This window comes from Otolemur garnettii, unplaced genomic scaffold (assembly GCF_000181295.1).
Source record: "Otolemur garnettii isolate 467f Iridium unplaced genomic scaffold, OtoGar3 scaffold00175, whole genome shotgun sequence".
Taxonomy (NCBI): domain Eukaryota; kingdom Metazoa; phylum Chordata; class Mammalia; order Primates; family Galagidae; genus Otolemur; species Otolemur garnettii.
In genome coordinates this window covers 2,442,749-2,463,052 of record NW_003852570.1, presented here as the reverse complement: position 1 = coordinate 2,463,052, position 20,304 = coordinate 2,442,749, and the positions used below count along the sequence as shown (strand labels likewise).

Here is a 20,304-nt window from a genome sequence, read left to right as displayed (position 1 = left end):
CTTGTATTTCTTATTCATTCAGCTAGACTTTGTCTGTTAAGCTGGTCATTCACATGTATGGAACAAACTGGTTTTAAGTGGGGGGGGGACTTCTGTTCTTCCTGTTGAGTAGAACTTTACTGTTTTGTTTTACCTCTTGAGTCATGGTAACTGGGCTCTGACCTTTCAGGCTTATGGAGGTTTTTACACTGGTGGGTGTCCTTTCTACTGATTTACATATAGTGCATGTCTAAATCCTTCTTGCTGGGCAGGTCTCAACTTGGCAAATTTCCTCAGTGTTTGCTCATGTAGAAAAGACTTAATTTCTCCGTCCAATGTGAAACTTATTTTTTAGGATACTAAATTTGAAACTGGCTATTGTTTTAAGAGGACCAAAGATGGAGAACTATTCCCTTCTGGCTTATATGGTATCTACTGAGAAGTCTGATGTTATTCTTATGGGTTTTCCCTTGTGCATCAGTTGTTTACATCTACCTGCTTGTACAATTTTCTTTTCCATTTTGACTTTGGCCAGGTTGAATACTATGGGTCACAGAGATCTATGAGTCTTCCTAAAGGTCAGTGATCATCTTGTATCTGGATGTCTGGATCTCTAGCAATACTGGGGAAGTTTTTCACAGTAAGTCCATCAAATAGATTTTCAATTCTTACAGTATTTTCTTCTCCCTCAGGAACACCTATAAATTGGGTATTTGTTCACTTTGAATAGTTCCATATCTCTCAAAATGATTGTTCTGCCCTTGTTATTTTCTTCTGTATCTCATTAAATGAATGGGTTAGCTAGAGAGCATTGAGTTCAAGCTTGGAGATTCTTTCTTCTCCTTGGTATAATCTGTTGCTGAAATTTTCTGCTGTGTTATGAAATTACCTGAATGACTCTTTCATTTCTTTACATTCTAGTATAGCCTTCCCAATTTTATCATGCTTATTTAGGGACTTTTTCATTAATTTCTTGAAATATTTTGAGGGCTTCTTTTTGTTGGGCTTCACCTTTCTCTTCAATTGCATTCATTTTATTTGCAATCCATATTCTGAATTCCATTTCTGTCATTTCAAAAAATTCCCTTTAGTTGCAGTTCACTGCTATAGCTCTGTTGAGATCCCTTCAGAGAGTTAATCTGTTTTGGTTTTTCATGTTGCCAGGGTTCTTTTGTTGGTTTCCTCTATCTGAAACCTCTTTTTTCAGTTCCAGTTAAATAGCTTTGTAAGAATTTTGCTTCTTGCTGGGAATTCTTGGAAGCTAGATGAGACTGTCTTCACTGAGGCTGATATTGTTGCAATTGCTCTACCCAGGGTCTCCACAAAAAGGTAACCATAGTAGCTGGGTAATGTTGTAACATCCCTGATTGTGGGCATTTATTCAAATCAGGTCACAGTATCCTGGCAGCATGAGGCTGAAGGGGGGGAGGGGGGTTCTTGGCAGGATGTTGGACCTTAGAGCAGCTCTTCCAGCCTTGCTTTGGTTGTGGAGGCTCTAAGGTGGGGTACTGAGGTCTGGGTGGAGAACTGGAGACTTGAGGATGGTGTCTTGGGCCTGGCGAAAGTTGTAGAAGAAAAAGAGAGAGACTAAGGCTCCAGCATAAGAACATAAGAGCAGGGACAGGCACAGGGAGCCACAAGCAGAACCTCCTTGTAGAACCTCTGAGTCAAAAGGGTGACTGCAGATGGTGAGCCAATCTGATCTGGAGGGCAGGGTTAGGGCCGAATTAGAAGAGGGTAGTTGAGGCCTTGAGGGTGGAGTCATAGTGAGCAAGCAGCAGATTGCTCTGCTGGTCCTGGCATCATGAGAACGCCAGTTCAAGAGTACACAGGCTCTCCACACCTCACTTTGGAACCACTGAGGTAGTCACTGCAGGCCTCTCTGGTATGAGCCTGCTGTTCCCAAGTGTGGAAACCTCCCAAACCAGTACTGTAGTAGAGCCAGAAGCAAAACCCTTGATCAGGAGCTCTGAGACAAAAGCAGGGTTATGCAGATGGATGGTAGATCTGACCTGGAGGGCAGTATCATGGCTAAGCAGGCAGGAGATAGTCAGGTCAGAGGGTAGTCTTGGCCGAGCAAGCATCAGGCTGCTCCACAGGCATGGGCATCCTAAAAATATCAAGTCAGGTAGGCTAAAATTATCTCTAGTGGCTCAAGGAGTGCAGAGCTCTCCCTGCTCCTTTCAGGGAATGCTGAAGCTGCCACTCAGAGCTTCTCAGGTTGGAGCCTGCTATACCCTAGCATTATAGCCTCTGAGCTGGGACTGAGGTGGAACAGAAAGCAAAGTCTCTGTGTAGAGCCCCTGAGTCAGAAGCAGTTGTCAGCTGTTCAGATGGCAGGCCTAACTGTGCTGGAATATGGGAAGCAGGGCCAAGTTGGCAGGAGGCTGCTTATGCCTTGAGGATAGATTCAGTGAGTAAGCAGCAGGCTATCTCTCAGGCACATGGGTCCTACGAATGCTAGGTCTGACACACTGAGGTCATAGCTCTCCATGACCCACCCAAGACCCATGGAAGCAGACGCTTGGAACCTCTCAGGTCTGAGCCACAATGTCCGGCTTTGTTGTTATTGTTGCAATTGTCATAGCTGTTTTAGCTGGCGGGGGCCAGGTTCGAACCCGCCACCCTCAGTATATGGGGCTGACATCCTACCCACTGAGCCACAGGCACTGCCCCCCCCAAAAAAATTAATTTTAAATCAAAGAAGTTGATATATAACAATAATCTCTTCTGACCTTTCAGGAACTCTGAACTCAAATATCCATTTCCTACATGACATTTCTCAGGATACCTAACAGGCCTCTCAGACTCAACATATGAGGTCTGACAATTAAGTTTATCAACTCATCCTAGAAACACTGCTAAATACTTGTCACTGAATATAGTTACAGTAACTTTCAAATTATTGCCCTTGGGAAGCTATGTACTAACACCTGCACCTATTCCACCCTTCAAAGCAATTTTGGAACTTTATTTTTTGAATGGCTATCAAAGCTGTCATTATATTATCCTTCATGTCCTGAATGTCATCAAAATGTCTTCCTTTCAATATTTCCTTTATCTTCAGGTAAAGTAAAAAGTCATTGGGAACCAGATCAGGTGAGTAGGGAGGGCATTTTGATAGTTACTTGTTTACTTGTTTATACAGTAAATATATAGCATATTAACTATATACTATAACTTCTTCATAGTATAGTGTGAGCTAGTGCATTGTTGTGATGTAAGAGCCATGAGTTGTTGGCCAAAATTTTCAGTTAAGATTTTCCTGTTTTTCTATTGATGTTTACTTGATCTATTATGCTTCTCACAGCAGGTGATGATTTTAATGCATAATTCAACAAATTTTTGCAATGTTTTCATCAGTTCCTATTGTTATTGGCCGCCCTGACCTCTTTTCATCAGTGAGACTTTCTCTCTTTTAAACCAATTGTACACTATCATTTCCTCATGGCATTATCCCCATAAACTGGGACTAATCTATCCCTGATTTCACTTCCACTTTAACAAGAAATTTCATGTTAGTTCATTGTTCTAATTCAAGCTCCAACATTCTCCCCATGGCATACGAAAACACACAACAACAATAATGAATTCTAATCAGCAAGACACTGCCAAATGTTAACATGAACACAGCTGTGAGACATTGATACACTGACATGCCAAGGTTATGAAATCTAACCTATCTGTTTGTATAGTGATGCCAATAAAACCACATAGTGGCAGGTTAGCAAACTTAACTGTTAGACCTCATATCCAGATAAGAATTCTTTATTTCCTCTAACAAACTATGTTCTCCCTTAATACTTCTTCCCATTATAGTAAGTAACTCCATAATCTACCATCCACTGAAACTGAAAGCCTAGGAGATGTGCTTTGACTACTCTCTCCTTCTTACTGTCCTATACTGAATCTATCAAATTCGATTATTTCTACTCCAAAACATACCCTTTAACTCTATTACTACCACTGTATTTATTCTTAGACAACATCATCTCTTACCTGAATAACTAGGTTTTGTATAAATAAACTGGTAATATATAACCAAAATAACTTTTAGTGAGCACTTACTAAGTGCCAAGTATAGTGGTTAATAAAAAGAAATAAAACAGGGTGTATCTTCAAACAGCTTACTGTCCAAAGGAAAGACATATAAATAGGTACATTATAATGAGTTAAGAGTACAGTACAGGTATATTAAAAGAAGGTACCAGCATATAACAGAAGGTTTGCCTTTTTCCAGGAAAGTTACAGAAATCAAGTTTGTTTTTCTTATTTTTATTGATTGATTGATTGATTGAGACAGAATCTCACTTTGTCACCCCCAGTAGAGTGCCATGGCGTCATAGCTCACAGCAACCTCAGATTCCTGGGCTCAAGTGATTCTCTTGCCTTATAGGTGCCTGCCACAAGGCCCGACTATTTTAGAGGTGGAGTCTCGCTCTAGCTCAGGTTGGTCTTGAACTTGTGAGCTCAGGCAATCCACCGGCCTCAGCCTCCCAAAGTGCTGGGACAAGTTTGATTTTTTTTAAAGATAAAAGATTTATTTTACGGGCAGCGCCTGTGGCTCAAAGGAGTAGGGCGCTGGCCCCATATGCCGGAGGTGGTGGGTTCAAACCCAGCCCTGGCCAAAAACTGCAAAAAAAAAAAAAAAAGATTTATTTTACATTAGCCTTATATAAAATAATTAAGAATATCACAGATACCCTTTAAAAATATTTTATAATCAGCTGTTGAGAAGTTGCAATAGTCTAGACAATATGTTCGGTTCAAAAGTTTAAGTATGTTTTCAGAATAGTAATTTTAAGGGTGAAACTGAACATAGTGATTCAGAGAAGGGAATGGTGGTATCTATGTTAGGAGTAAAACAAACAGGAACAAAAAAGAAAGGAAAATTGATAAAGATTAATCAAACAAGTGAAATAAAGTCTCAGATGTCCATGAGATTTGGGGATTAAAAGATCACTAGTCACTTTAAGGGGGAAAATCTCAGTAACAAGGTAGAAGCCATACTACATGGACTGAGAAATAATTATAATATGGCAACACAGAGCTCAATAAAAGCTCAATTCAAGGAAATAAGTTCAAGGTTCAATAGCTAAAAGTAGAAAATAGGACTAAAGAAATAACCTGAATATGTAGTTACAACTAATGGATTATAAGAAAGATAGTTGTTTGTAATAGCTTAGTGCTATATTAACCAAAGAAAATACATCTTTAGAAAGAATGAAAACATATCTGTTCAAATAAATTGTTTAACCATTCATCAACAGAAATGATCTCAAAAGGTTCATTTATATAATAAATATAGGAAAGCACTTACACTTTATCCCCAATTTCCTCTGCCATTCGAAGAATTTCAAAGAGAAGTACCATTTTTCCAGAATGCTCTAAAACCTCAGCATCAGCATCTGTAACAAAATCTTTGTACCAGTCTGGAGCTGGGCTGCTTGGATTAGAAGAGGAAGTAGTTTTACCTAAATAAAATAAAAGGAATATAAATAAGTAGGTAAGTCAGGAAAGAAAATGGAAGAGAGACAGAAACAGATCAACTCAAAAGAGAGTAAGAAAGAAAGAGACTGAAAAAGTTTTGAGAAAGGGAAAAGAGACAAGCAGGAATGTATGCATGTAGCATAAAAAGAGAAATCACTCCCAAAGAGACCCAGAGAGAAAGTTCCAGAAAGAGAAAGACGGGAAGTAGGAGAAGGGCTGAAAGAAAGATAGGAAGGGTGGTGATAAATGCAAGAGAATAAGCAAGAGATGAAGGCTGAGAGAACGTAACTGTGAGAGGCAAACTCTGGAACAGCGGTGCAAAGTTGGGAAAGACAGAAACCCCAAGTGATAGAAAACCCTCCCAGCCTCTCAGATAGTAAAGCCCCCTCAAATATATCACAAGAGATACGAATCAATAGAGACAGAGAGACTCAGACATTAAGAGAGAAAAGACCTTAGAAGACCTAATAGGATTCTAGAAAACCTATATAAGAATTGACCCCAGAACTGCCATACATGTTAAATGATTTTATCATTACATATTTTCCCCACAAACTAAGTATGTGGTATCACCTAATCTACTAAAATATTTAAACATAAATAGTTTTACTTAAAATAAGGAATAAACATGTTTAACCTATTTATATACATTCTCAATTGATTTTTAATGCCAAGCACTTTACTTTTTCTCTTTTCTTTTTTTTTTTAACTTTACAAGGTATAGCACAGTTGATACTGAAGAATAAGGACCCTACTCTTACTTTAAGAGTATTAGGCCTTGGACTTCCCCTGCCCCATGCAAATAAAGCAAGTTTTATATGTACTCCCCATATTTTTTCCTTACATTTTCTTATATAACTTTAAATATTTTATAAAAAAGGCTTTTTCCTCCAAACATATTTCTTCACTAAAACAGAAATGCTATCTGATATTAAGGGTAAATGTCTTTTGACCACTGGAGATCACTGAAGTCTGAATTGTGGCACCGTGCAGAAGGCACTTGTGTTTTCTGAGGTCTCCAGCAAGTATCTCAGTGAGTGCCCATGGAATTGCTATCCTCCTGACCCCATGCCAAGGCCTCCAAGTGGCCAGTCATTGAGGCATTTGGGGGAAAATGTTGAGTAAACATGATTCTAAAATTATGAAAATAAAAACAGCATGGACTACTTCTTAGTCTAAAATCAAACTACAGACAAAATCCAAAGTGTACATTCATGAAGATTCAAACCTGCTTCATTCTCTCATAAATTATAAAATACAAAGGTGGCTATTTTAATCACAAAACTCAAACAGTACTACTGAAAGGGGTTTATGTCAATGGACAAAAAGTCAGTTCCTCCAGGCAGATTCCCCAAGAGAAGCACTCACATCAAATGGAGGCCTCCCTATTGCTGGGCCAGAAGTGCTGTCCTATTGGCCTTCATCTTCTCCAAGCACTTGGCCAGGTAGCTGTTGGTCATCTCCTCCATCTCCTCAATCTTGTCCAGCACTGTTCATAACTCTCATTGTAGCTTCCTTTTTTCTACCGTTAGTTCATCTTCCACTTTCTCAGCATTCTCAGCAGCAGTTTTATATCTCAGCACCTGTCCCTCAAGCTGGTTAATACTTTGCTCCAAGGTGGTTATATCCTGTTCTGCTTTTGAAAGCTTAAATTTTTATTCACTAATTTGTCTGTTGGCATCTCTCCGCATTTCGATGAATTGCAAGTCCAAACCATTTTGTAGTCCTGCCAGGTCAACCATGGTACCATCATTCCTGGAGCACTTCTTTCGTTTTTTCTCTAACTGAAGCTTGAGTTTTCTAATCTGTGATAGCAGCTCTTCCTTTTCTCCAGCAAGTTTTTGTAGCCTTACATCTAATGGCCCTTCTCCTGCTGACTCCAAGACCTTAGTAGCTTCCTGAAACACAACCGTGATGGCTCCAACCACTGGTTCATGACTGACATCATCATTGGGAGTACCATCAGGAATTATAACTAAGCCATGTTTCTCAATAAGTTCATCTCTTTGCCAAAAGCCTTCTTTAAATTCATTCATCTTATGTTGCAGCATGCTACACGTTTGTCTTTCTAACTCCTTTGATTTTTCTTCATTTTCTCTATAAAATTCTGCCATCTGTTCCTCTTGTTCTTCAATAACATCCTTGAGTGTGTTTACTTGATAGATCAAATTGTTCTTCTCATTGTCTAACTGCACATTGGAAACTATGGCTTTTTTGTATTTTTCTTCTACTTCAGACAAAGACTCCCGCAATTCACTTAATGAGGTGTCTGGATCTATCAAGCTACTTGTGTCTCCACTTCCTCATCTGGATGAGTTCCCACTTAGAGGAGTGTTGTTGAGGCAAGGGATACAGGGAAGAAGATTGACTATAGTAGGCAGAGGAGGGTTTGCTATGTCTAAGACAGCTATAATTCTCTGGTCAAAGTAAAGGCTGCTCAGCAGGTCTTTATGAGAACCAGAAGATCTCTTCTTCATTCCATAAGACTGTAAGAATGATTCTCTTTTTGTTGTTCCAGTTCTCTCATACGTAAATCTCTTGCTTCTGCCCCGGCAGCCCGTTTTGCTGCCAGTCTTGCCTCTGCCTCTCTGGCAATGTTACTCAAAGCCTCATCTTCTGTAGAAAATCGGTCTTTCACAGGTTTTCTTTTTCTTCCAGAACCAGGAGTCCCCAACTTGTGTTCTTAATAGTCTTTTAACTCTTAAAGTGATTTCACTGTATTTTGGCCTACATTTTTGTCAAATCCTTTACCCAGACAGTATCAGGCTGATTTTCTCCAGATGGTTTTGTCATTAAGTCTTTGTCTAGTTAAAGATGATAGCTCTCCTTTCCACTGACATTTATTTTACTTCTAGACCCCTTCATTTATCTTCTCACATCTGTGTATGGACACAGGCTCTGGCTGAGTCATCGCCCAGGAAGGGCTAGATCGCGGCTTGCTAACCGGACGACCTCCGGGGCCAGAGGTGAGGGGCATGGCTAGACAATTTGGTCCCAGATTCCCAACCGGGTGGACCGGGATGTATGCAGCGGCTCCCAGTGCCAATGGCCAGCTGGTCAGTTACGCTGGTGTGCCTTCAGCTTCTAGGCTTGGACAGCAGGAACCAGCCCACAGGAGGATCCACAGCTGGAGCGCCAGGCACTCTTCTTTTTTTTTGGAGACAAAGTGCCACTCTGTTGCCCAGGTTAGAGTGCCTTGGTGTCAGCCTAGCTCACAGCAACCTCTAACTCCTGGGTTCAAGCAAGCCTCCTGCATCAGCCTCCTAAGTAGCTAGGACTATAGGCACCCACCAGAAAGCTTGGCTACTTGTTTGTATTTTTAGTAGAAATAGAGTCTCACTCTTGCTTAGGCTGGTCTCAAACTTTTGAGCTCAGTGATCCTTCCACCTTGTCCTCCCAGAGTAGTAGGATTACAGGTATGAGCCACCACACCTAGGTCATTGCCATGACCTATTTTAAAGTTTTATATATTTTTGCTACAAAAATTTTAAATACTCATGAAAGTATATGTAGAACACTACAAAAGTTTTGAGACACACAAAATTAAGAAACATAAAATCACTTTATTATATTTTCTCAAAGTAATTGCTATAACATTCTAAGCATTTTCATATTCTTATAAACTATTTTTTGAAAACATTAATTTTCTTCATGTGCTGTAAGCTTACTTTTATAGGCATGAACAGCTTCTTCAGGGCTGGAGAACTTTCTGCACATGTGATTGTTTTACTGTGTAGGGAACAGGAAATAACCACATGGAGCCAGGTCAGGACTGGCTATGTGGGCAGATGAATTTCATGGTATAAGATGGTCCCCACAGTCCTATCCTTAGCGGACACTCTTAATCCAGAAACTGTTGGTAGGCATACTGTTGTATCCCACTGAGCAGTAATAGTCCTTTGTTCCTCCAGAGAAACAGTTGCATATGACTGCTTTTGGAGAAAAAGTTGTCAGCATTTTCTTTTTGACACTTTGGGGCCACTTCACTTTTGTTGTTGGATTTTCATAGGAGAAAAAACCTAACACTTATTCTCTGCACCAAACTGGTAAATCCAGGTTTCATCACCAGTAGTGATGCCTAAAACATATCTAGATTTGCCTCTACCAAATGTTACCAGCATTTCTTCACAACATTCAACACAGACAGGCTGGGCATGATGGGTCATGCCCATAATCCTAGCATGCTGGGAAACTGAGATGGGTGGACAGCCTGAGCTCACAGGTTTGAAACCAGCCTGAGCCAGGGTAAGACCTCATCTCTAAAAATAGTCAGGCATTGTGGCAGGCACCTGTAGTCCCAGCTACTTGAGAAGCTGAGGCAAGAGAATCACTTGAGCCCAAGAGTTTGAGGTTGCTGTGAGCTATGATGCCACAGCACTCTACTAAGGGCAACAAAGTGAGACCACGTCAGAAAAAAAAAAAAAAAACATTCAACACAGATGCTGAGTGAGGCACACATCAGGATGAAACTTTCCTGACTCATAGGATTTTGGGCACTGCCAGTGATCTAATATGTGCTGATGCTTTGATGTCCTTAAATGTCACTCAATTGTTTTTATGAACCATTTCTTCCATGGCAGCAATGTTGTCCTCAGTCATTGCGGTCAACAGATGCTCACTCCTATCCCTCAGTTTTTAGTGGTTTAGCCTTCTAAATTCTTAAAACCACTATAAAATTGTTGTACAGGAAGGGTAAAGTCCCTAAAAGCCTCTTTCAAATGCTTAAAGCGTTTAGACCTGTTTAACACACTTTTAAAATCATAGAAAATCATCATATGAAAGGGCATTCTTCCCAGTTCCATAGTTGACACTGACTGAGTGCTGCATAAACAGAAGCCTTCCAGCAACATCAATAAGCCAAGCAAGTTAAAACTTGCATGGTGAATCAGAAAGGATGTCTCTGTATTTATTGGAAGTGAAATGATCAAACATAACACAGTCTGTCTCAAAATCTTTGTAGTGACCTTCATATAGAATATAATGAACAGCCATACTTCCACATCCCATCTTTATCAAATTTTAAGTGTTAAATCTTCTTCTGATACAGTTGAAACCTAATATGTGACTTATCCAATCCCCTTTCTAATAGGTAACTAAGCCCTTAAATTCTATATTTACTATTTCATAGCATGTCTTCATATTTGTACTACATGTGGATCCTTAAACAGTACATGATCTTTGTATGTTTTAAAACCATATACAAATGATAGCACATTATTTGTATCACTCTGCAAATAATTTTTTCACTCAATGTAGCTTTTTACTGAAAGTGAGACTTATTCATGCTTGTCATGGAGCTCCTATTCAATCATTTTTAACTGCCATTTAGCCTTATACTTCATGAATAACATGCCATTATTTATTAGTTCTCCTATTCATTATATCTAGATTGTTGCTTATTTATGGCTACTCTGAAATATCTGCAATAAACATTCAATGCTGTTGAGTTATATTTTTCTTGAATACTGCCCATGTTATCTAAGTTTAAAATTTTCTGGCACAAAGTGATACAAAGGGTTTTTCAAATGTCACATTAGACATATTTCTTTATAGTTTTTATCCAATAGCTCTATTATTCAAAGTTAGTAAGACTCTAATCACACTATTTGTTTTGTGTGCAAACTTTCCTCAGGTTGATTAGAATGTTTCTAATAAACTATGCATGTATATAAGCTATGAGATATATAAAATTTACCCATATGTAAATGATATGTGTTTGACTACATACTGCTAAAAGGAAACAAAAACCCTATACAAGAGATCAAAGCTTTATCTTCTGAAACTAACAGCCTTTCCTGTATGCTTTCACACTCAAAACATGTTTAAATTTTACTATACTCTGCCTCAGAGCTTTCCAACTCTTTCAGATTATGGAGTATATTAAAAATGGTAGTACTTACATAGCACACTAGGAAAAACTGAAGAGGCTACTTATTTCTAGAGGTGACCCAGCTGTCTCAAACTCTACCTGTACTTCCAAATGATGAATGGATCAATACCTCAGTATAATTTTATATACCCCTTTAGTAGCATAGGAGCATGCACATGATTGGTCTACTCTTTCTCTTTTTTTATTTTTACATATACATGTGAGTATTAGGTTTCCACTTTTTGCCTTCACAGAATTAAAAAGGCTTAAAATTTACCAACAATAACAATATTTAAGATAAGGACTAGAAAAAATAAGAAAATTGATAATTTTAAGAAAATTATGCCCATAATTTTAGGAGCACATAAACTTTAGTGATGAGATGACAGACTAAGGAATATAAATGGAAAAGGAAAATTGGGGGGGGTCAAAGGAAGAGATAACAGGAATTTCCCTAAACAATAACCATTTCTTTACTATTCTGATAAAAAGTATTTTTCTTATGTAACTGGAAGATGAACACTGATAGTAAACTGCCTTTCTTGGGTAGCAGAAGAAAAGAAGAAAGAGAACAATTTTGCAGTTTAATTTTTACTATTTCCCTGATTTCTTTGAGTTGCCAGGGTCTGTGGTTACACTGCCATCTGTCAATTCCATGGAAGTACTGAAGAGAAAAATGTTTATAAAAGATTCATCAAGTTATTTCAGCTATAGGCCTTAGATTAGCCAAGCTTGTTTGATCACAAGATCACAGTTAGCTGGCCCCATATCTCTCTTCTCCTTACAGACAACTGCTTTGTTCTATAACTCCCCAAAGCAAAATATTCAGAGCCATTACATTGTTCTCTCTTCAGATATTTGACATTTCAAATATTCAGATATTTCACCTTAGCTTTTAAAATCTGAGACACACAGGATGTAGCAGGAGAATACAGTCTCAACACTAATCCTTTAACCTATATGAGAATATGGGAAAAACAAACCACTAGAGAGTTCAATCTAAGACTTTTGCTTTCATGTAGAAGACAGAAAAAGGAAGCAAAAGAGGTGATGCAAACTATACACTATAGGGGAAACCTAAAATAGACAAATAGAGATCATGAAGAATTAACAAAGCAAAAACATTAAATAATTAAAATTAGTTTTGCTGTATTACTCAATGACACCTGACTACCTGAAAGACTTCTAGTCATTCCCACATAATTAATTGAAAATACCATGGTAACTTTGAAATTAGACATATCTAGGTCTAGATTCCATTTCTATCATCCATTCATAAACTAAAGATATCAGTTACATTGCAAGGTTATTGAAGAATTTAGTTAGCTAACACAGAGAAACAAAATAATAGAGTTTAGGTACATACATGCAAATAAACATTAGTTTTTCTTTTTCTCTTTTTCTCACAAGTAAGTGCAAAGTGGCTTTCCTACAATTAAACACTCATCAGATATTTGCTGTAATTATGTGTACCTGATTATCCTAGATTTTTACCAATTGAGTAAAGAAATTCTTTGAACCAACTAGTGAGGATAATAAGTAACTGAAAAATGCACTAATAATATGACATCTTATAAATCAATGTTTCATGATAAAAGCAAAATTCATCAGACTCACTTTCTTCCAGCTTTAAAGAAACAGAAGGGTTGTTTCCTATATCATCCACATTTCCTTCACCACCTCCTCGAGATCTTGAATTCCAGACTTTAATCACTTCAACATCATTGTCACTGCCACTACCACTTGAGCTACTATCTTTTTTCCCCTTTTTCCCCTTTGTTTTCTTCTTTCTAAAAAAAAAAAAAGAAATTTACATTCAGATTGTTACCAAAACATAGTAAAGATAAAAATGCCAATTATCAGAGGACAAGCAGCAACTAAGGATTTTAAATGTGTCAATTCAGAACACAAAAAGTACTCAATTTACTTTGTATAATCATCGGAGCTTAAACTCATGGAGGTTTCATCAGAATCTGAAGCTATAAATTCATCCATACTGTCTTCATCAAAATATCCCTAGAGAAAAAAAATGTTAATAGTTATTTCAATTTATATTGGAAATTAAGTGATTTTTCTTTATTTCATTAAAGAATATGTTAATTGACATGAGATGAGGAAGGACTGAGGAACTATTATGGATTAGAAGAAACAAAAGATACATGAAAGCATATGACATCTAAATGCAATAAAAGGTCCTGAATTAGATCAAGAGAAAGAAATAGGACATAAGTACAAATACCTGAAATCTAAATAAAGTATGTTATTTAGTTAGTAGTACTGTACCTAAGTCAATTTCTTAGTTTTCATAATTTTTCTATGTCTCAGGAAATAAAAAAAAGGAAATAGTTGAGAGAACTATTAAGAGATACATAATGAATCTTGTATCTTTGGCCTAGTTTCCCCTAATGTTAACATGATGAGCTCAATAAAAGATTAACATTAAACACTCCTTCCACAATCATAATGAATGTAAGACATACAAAAATTAAATAGAAATGAGGAATTAAGTTAATGTACAATGAAGCAATAGACATTTTGAATATATGGTAAATCTATGTATCAGCCTTACTCCTAATATTATCCTGCTTCCAATAAATAACTTTTAAACAATTTTAGGATACAAGATTTACCTTATTTTCTTTGCTAATATAGTCCAGCTGCAAACACCAAGGATGAGTCCATATTCTACTTAACATCTGAAAATCTTGAAAAAGTTTTGCACCTGCCTTTCCTCTTCCTCCTTCACTGCTATTACCTACACCTGAGGAAAAGAAAAAAGTCACAAAAATTTCTATATTTAAATAATAATGTTTATATATTAGGAGTTTTAACCTTATTTATAATGTGGACCTTTGGCAATGTGGAGAAGCACTATCATAGACTATCATTTGAAACACAAAATAAATAGTATTACAAAAATCTCTTCATATAGAAATTATCAAAGTATTACAGAACAAATATGTGGTATAGAAATAGGTGAGATTTGAAAATAATGCATTAAACAAAATATAGCAGCAGTTCTAATAAGTACCTGAAGTTCTGAAGTATTCATAAATGTAAATGACTTTGAGATATCAAGAACATTATACAAAAATATTTCTGATTCTACTGGTAACAAAGTCATAGCTATCACTTATACTACTGTTTGCTGCCTCCACTCATAATTGAAAAAAGTACTGCTGCTTTAGAGATTAGTGAAAATTAATATATATTTTTTCTTACTCAGATTCACATACTCCCCCATACTATCCATGAGTTCTATATTATAAACTCCTATTTCAGATAAAACTTTGTTTCATATAGATAATACTTCAGCAACTGTAACTATGCTCAAAAAACATACTTCTAAAAACATTTTTATATACAAAATGTATGGCAAAGACAATAAAGGGAATTTAAGGCAAAGTGGAAGCTATCAAAAAGTAATCTAAAAACTGACCCCAAAAATGAATGAAATACATGAAGAAATTAGAAAGGTTATATCAAACCTTAAAGAACTTTAGGGAATTTCAAATGTAGTAGAAAGTTTCAAAAAGATATAATGGAGAAGAAAGAATCTCAGAGCTTGAAGACAAGGCTCTAGAGTTAACTCAGTCATTTGAAGAGACAGAAAAGAAGAGAGTAAAAGAAGAACAACCTCTTAGAGTAGTGGTTCTCAACCTGTGGGTCGCAACCCCATTAGGGGTCACCTAAGACCAGCAGAAAACACATATTTCTGACGGTCTTAGGATAACAGTAGCAAAAGTACAGTTATGAAGTAGCAATGAAAATAATTTCATGGTTGGGTGTCACCACAACATGAGGAACTATATTAAAGGGTCACAGCATTAGGAAGGTTGAGAACCACTGTCTTAGAGAATAACAGGACTTCATGAAGCATACAAACATATGAATTACAGGTACCCCTGAAGGAAAACAGTGACACAAAGGCATGGAAGTCCTACTGGAGTATAGCATAAGTGAAAATTTCCCAAGCATCACCAAAGAATGTTTGTCTCAATTCAAACAGAGCATCTCTACATACAGGTAGTGAACCTGAATAAAATCAATATGAAAAAGAAAATTCTGCAAGTGGCCAGGAGTAAGTACCAACTGACCTACCATGGTAAATTCATCCAGGTGACATCAGATTTCCCAGCTGAACTTTATGGGCCAGAAGAAATTTGGCTCCCACTTTCAATAGACCCAAATTTCCACCCAAGGATTCTTTATTTTGCTAAATTAAGTTTCATATTCAATGGAGAAATCAAATATTTTACTGACAAGCAATCCTTGAGGAAATTTGCCCCATAATACCAGCTCTGTATGTAATACTCAGACCCATTCTACAAACAGAACATCATAATAGAACATCAACAAAGTAAAGACACTCAGAAACTAAAGGTAAAGCCTACCTTCTTAAATGACCCAAGTGATAAAACTAAGCAACAGACCTTCACAAAATAAGATGAATACAACTCTACTGTATTTGTAAATTCACTCAATAAATGTAAATGGCTTGAATTCCCCACTAACGAGGCACAGACAGGTTGACTGAATAAAAAAAAGTACGAATCAACTATATGTTGACCTCAGGAATTACATCTAAACTCTAAGGACAAAACGAGAAATGGAAATCAGAAGAAAACTGGGGTCGCAATCCTATTTGCCTATATGATTGGCGTTAATGCAACAAAACTAAAGAAACACAAAGATGGACACTATATACTGGTCAAGGGTGCAATACAATAAAACAACATCTCAATCTTAAATATTTATGCACACAACTTAAATGCTCCCAGATTTATAGAATGAACTCTAACTAGTCTGAAGAATATGTTATCCCACAACACCATAATAACCAGGAACTTCAATGTTCCACTGATAGAACTGGACAGATCTTCCAATCAAAACCTGAACAAAGAAACAATGGACATAAACATAACTCTAGAACAAATAGGCTTAACAGACATATATAGAACATTCAACCCAATACTAAGTATACATTCTTCTCATCAGCCCAGGGATCATGTAGTACACAAAGCAAACCTCAACAAATTTAAAAGAATAGAAATTATGCTTTGCATCTTTTCAGACCACAAAGAACTAAAGGAAAAACTCAAAGAAAAACCTTTATCCCCACACAAAGTCATGGAAATGAAATCTTATGCTGAATGACAGTTGGGTCAAGGAGGAGATAAAGAAGATAATTGCTAGATTCCTCAAACAAAACAACAATGTAGTCATAGGCTATCAAAACCTGTAGGATACTGCAAAAGCAGTCACGAGGGAAATTTATCACATTACATACCCACATTCAAAAAACAGAGTGCAAATCAACAATCTAATGAATCATCTGAAGGAAATGGGAAAAAAACAATCCAATCCCAAATATCGCACAAAAAAAGAAAATACCAACATTGGATGAGAATTAAATGAAAACAAGAACAAAAGAACCCTTCAGAAGATTAACAAAACAAAAAGTTGGTTCTTTGAAAAGATTAATAAAATCAACAAATCCTTGGCCAGATTAACTAGAAACAGAAAAGTAAGGACTCTAATAACCTCAATCAGAAAAGAAAAAGGGGAAATAACAACAAATATCACAGAGATACAAAAGATTATCACTGATTACTACAAAAAACTATGCCCAGAAATTTGAAAATGTGGAAGAAATGGACCAATACCTGGAATCATACTAAGTCCCTAGACTTAACCGGGAATAAATAGAACTCTTGAAAAGACCAATATCAAGCACTGGAATTGCAACAATAATTTAAAAGATTCCAACAAAAAAAGGCCTAGACCACAAGGTTTGACACCAAAATTCTACCAAATCTTCAAAGAGGAGCTTGTATCTACATTACAAAACCTATTCTAAAATATTGAGAAGAAATATACCCTCCCCAACACCTTCTATGAAGTATCACCCTGATAGCAAAACCAGGAAACGACCCCACAAAAATAGAAAACTACAAACCAATTTCACTAATTAATACAGTCACAAAAATATGCAATAAAATCCTAGCAAATAGAATTCAGCTACAGATTGAAAAAAATATATCGCGATAAGGTGGGCTTTATCCCAGGGGTGCAAGGTTGGTTTGACATACACAAATCCATGAAAGTAATTCACCACATAAATAGAAGCAAAAACAAAGACTATATGATCCTCTCAATTGATGTATAAAAAGCATTTGATAAAATTCAGCATCCTTTTGACAAGAACACTTAAGAAAATAGACACAGATGAGATATTTCTTAAGCTGACAGAAGCCATTTACAATAAACCCACAGCCAATATCATACTGAAAGGAATAAAATTGAAAGCATTTTCCACTTAGAACTGGAACCAGACAAGGATGTCCACTATTGTCACCACTACTCAGCATAGTGCTGGAAGTGCTAGCAAATGCAATTAGGTAAGAGAGGCATATCAAGGACATTCAAATGGGGAAAGAAGAGGTCAAACTTTTGCTCTTTAATGATGATGTGATCTTATACTTAGAAAAGACATTTCAAGTGGGGTAAAGGATAAGGTGCTACCACCTAACACGTACAATGTAGGGGTATATGGAATACCTCCTGGGTGAACTATAGCTCAGACGCTACCTAACAAATACAATCATTTGTACCCTTATATTAATCTAATATTTAAAATATAGAAAATTAAAGAAACTGATAATATAATACATAATACATAATATTTGAACATGTTTATGTGGTACATTTGATTTTTTTTTTTTGTAGTTTTTTGGCCAGGGCTGGGTTTGAACTCACCACCTCCAGTATATAGGGCTGGCGTCCTACTCCTTTGAGCCACAGGTGCCACCCTACATGAGATTTTTTTTACATGCATTGAATATGTAATAACCAAGTCAAGGTATTTAGGGTAACCATTACCTCTAGTCTTTATTGTTTCTGTGCTGGGAACATTTCAAGAATCCTCTTTTAGCTATCTTGAAATACACAATACACTGTTGTTAACTATAGTCACTCTACTCCACTACTGGGTATCAGAACTTATTCCTTCTATCTAACTACATTTTGTACCTACCTAACCTTTCTTCATGCCCTCCTCACTGGCCCTGACATGCACATGACTTTCCCTATCTACCACTATACTTTATCCTTCTGTGAGATCAACTCAAAAGAATACATTTTTAAAAATCTATACCTGAGCTGTTAATATTTGTGATTATTAATGACACTGATTCTCTAATATTTAAAAGCACTACAGTTATCACTTTCCTAAGATAAAACAAAAATTTTAAAGGAAAAAGTACTAAATTAAGTGACCAAATTTAGTAGACCTTAGTACTAAGAAACCAATGAAATAAAAATCTGGACATCGCTCTCTTACATTCTACACAGTAACTACTCTCTCATTGGAATAACTATATTTGGTTACTTACTTATGTCTGCAATTTTTATTATTTGAAACAGAATAGTATAATAAGTCTAACAGCTTCTGATAGATATATACAAATGAAAATGTGTGAATCAATTTAAATATTTGAATCAATTTTCTTCCAAAGTCTGAAAGAAAATTCTGCTTTTTAAGACAGCAAATAATAAGTTCTATAAAATGCTAAGAATCAAATGCTGTTTTTCCCAAGGGAGAATGTTTCTTGAGGACTATCTTCTTTCTACTCTCTAAGATGAACTCCTACTATAAAAATAAAACAACTTTAGCCATAATCAAGGGCCATTTTAATATGTGTGTACATACTTCTATCTTCTTTTATTTTTGATAAATTATTATCCACAGTTAGACAATGGGCACATTCTAAATTGTATCCCCTAACTATATCTGGTATATCTGGTGTGGAAACATACCAGAATAAGTGATGAACAAATAAAAAACTTCACTCCAGACCAGAGACTAGGTTTTACTGTGTGAAGAGAGATATCCTCAAGCACACAGGGATGGACACACAAACATACACACACAGAGTTTATTGATGATAACATAATAACTATTCATTATATGTTTTAAAAGCACATATACAAAGATAAGAAATAAACTAGAAGTCTTGGAGCAAGATGGCAGACTAGAGACATCTCAGTAGCCACTCATGGTGAGAATGGGGAGAGAGAAGTCTGGCCACCTCTGGAGTAGTCACCTACTGGTAGCTGAACCGATGAGAGTCCTGTTCAGAAATATCACTCCAGGGGCACACTGAGACAGCAGGAGACTCCAAGAGCCAAGGACGAGGTCAGAACAGTGGAAGACTGGCACAAAAGATGAGAACCTAGGTGCAGACAGAAGCCAACTGGCCCTCTGGTGGAAGGCTAGAGACAGGGAAAGCCTGTCCTGCAGTATTATGTGGGCTTGGGGGCTCACCAAGCTGCCTTAGGAGGGCTTAAGCAAGTAAGTGAACCTGAATAGTGCCTAGCAGCCAGGATTGAACCACCAGGAGGGGTGGAACTCCCATCAGTTTGGTTACTAGCAGGGCATTGCCACTGTGAGAGGGATACCCAGGATGAACAGCCAGCAGGTCCCAGCATATGGATGGCTCTCGCATGCCTGCTGAGCTTGGGCAGCCCCCTTTGAGGTGAGTTAGGTGGTTCCCACACCCCTGGGAAAGCCACTTTGTGGTCAAGGGGTATTGTTTGGATGGTCAAGGCACGTCTCCACAGAAGTGTGGCAAGAGCATCAGGCTCCCAACACTGCAGGAATTGAATGCTAGTGAATTCAACTAGCATTGAAGACAACCAGGTCCGTCTTCCTGATTTATTTGTCCTCATTCAGGGCTTGGTCAGCAGAATCAGTGTGTGTGTTCTATGTCTCCTAACCCTGGAGCGCCATCAGGTGTCAAGGCAATATATTGCATTATATATATATATATTTTCTTTTTATCTTCTTAGAGCACCAACTAGTGTCCAGGCAATATATTGCAACATAGATTTTTAAAATTAAAAAAAAAAAAACAAATGTGGGCGGCGCCTGTGGCTCAAAGGAGTAAGGTGCTGGCCCCATATGC

General features: G+C 37.1%; 1 protein-coding gene and 1 pseudogene across 8 annotated transcripts in view; both read right to left on the bottom strand.

The window, feature by feature from the left end:
• The window catches only part of ATRX (ATRX, chromatin remodeler), a 325,591-nt gene that overhangs the window by 86,166 nt on the left and 219,121 nt on the right, over positions 1–20,304 (bottom strand). For all 8 annotated transcript variants that reach the window (XM_003800455.3, XM_023519447.1, XM_023519446.1 and 5 more), the window contains 4 exons: positions 13,969–14,099; positions 13,266–13,354; positions 12,956–13,128; positions 5,300–5,453 (listed from right to left, as the gene is read on the bottom strand). In XM_003800455.3, the coding sequence (XP_003800503.1) occupies positions 5,300–5,453; positions 12,956–13,128; positions 13,266–13,354; positions 13,969–14,099 (547 nt within the window). The remainder of the gene's footprint in view (positions 1–5,299; positions 5,454–12,955; positions 13,129–13,265; positions 13,355–13,968; positions 14,100–20,304) is intronic.
• Positions 6,804–9,186, bottom strand: LOC105888066 (annotated as a pseudogene).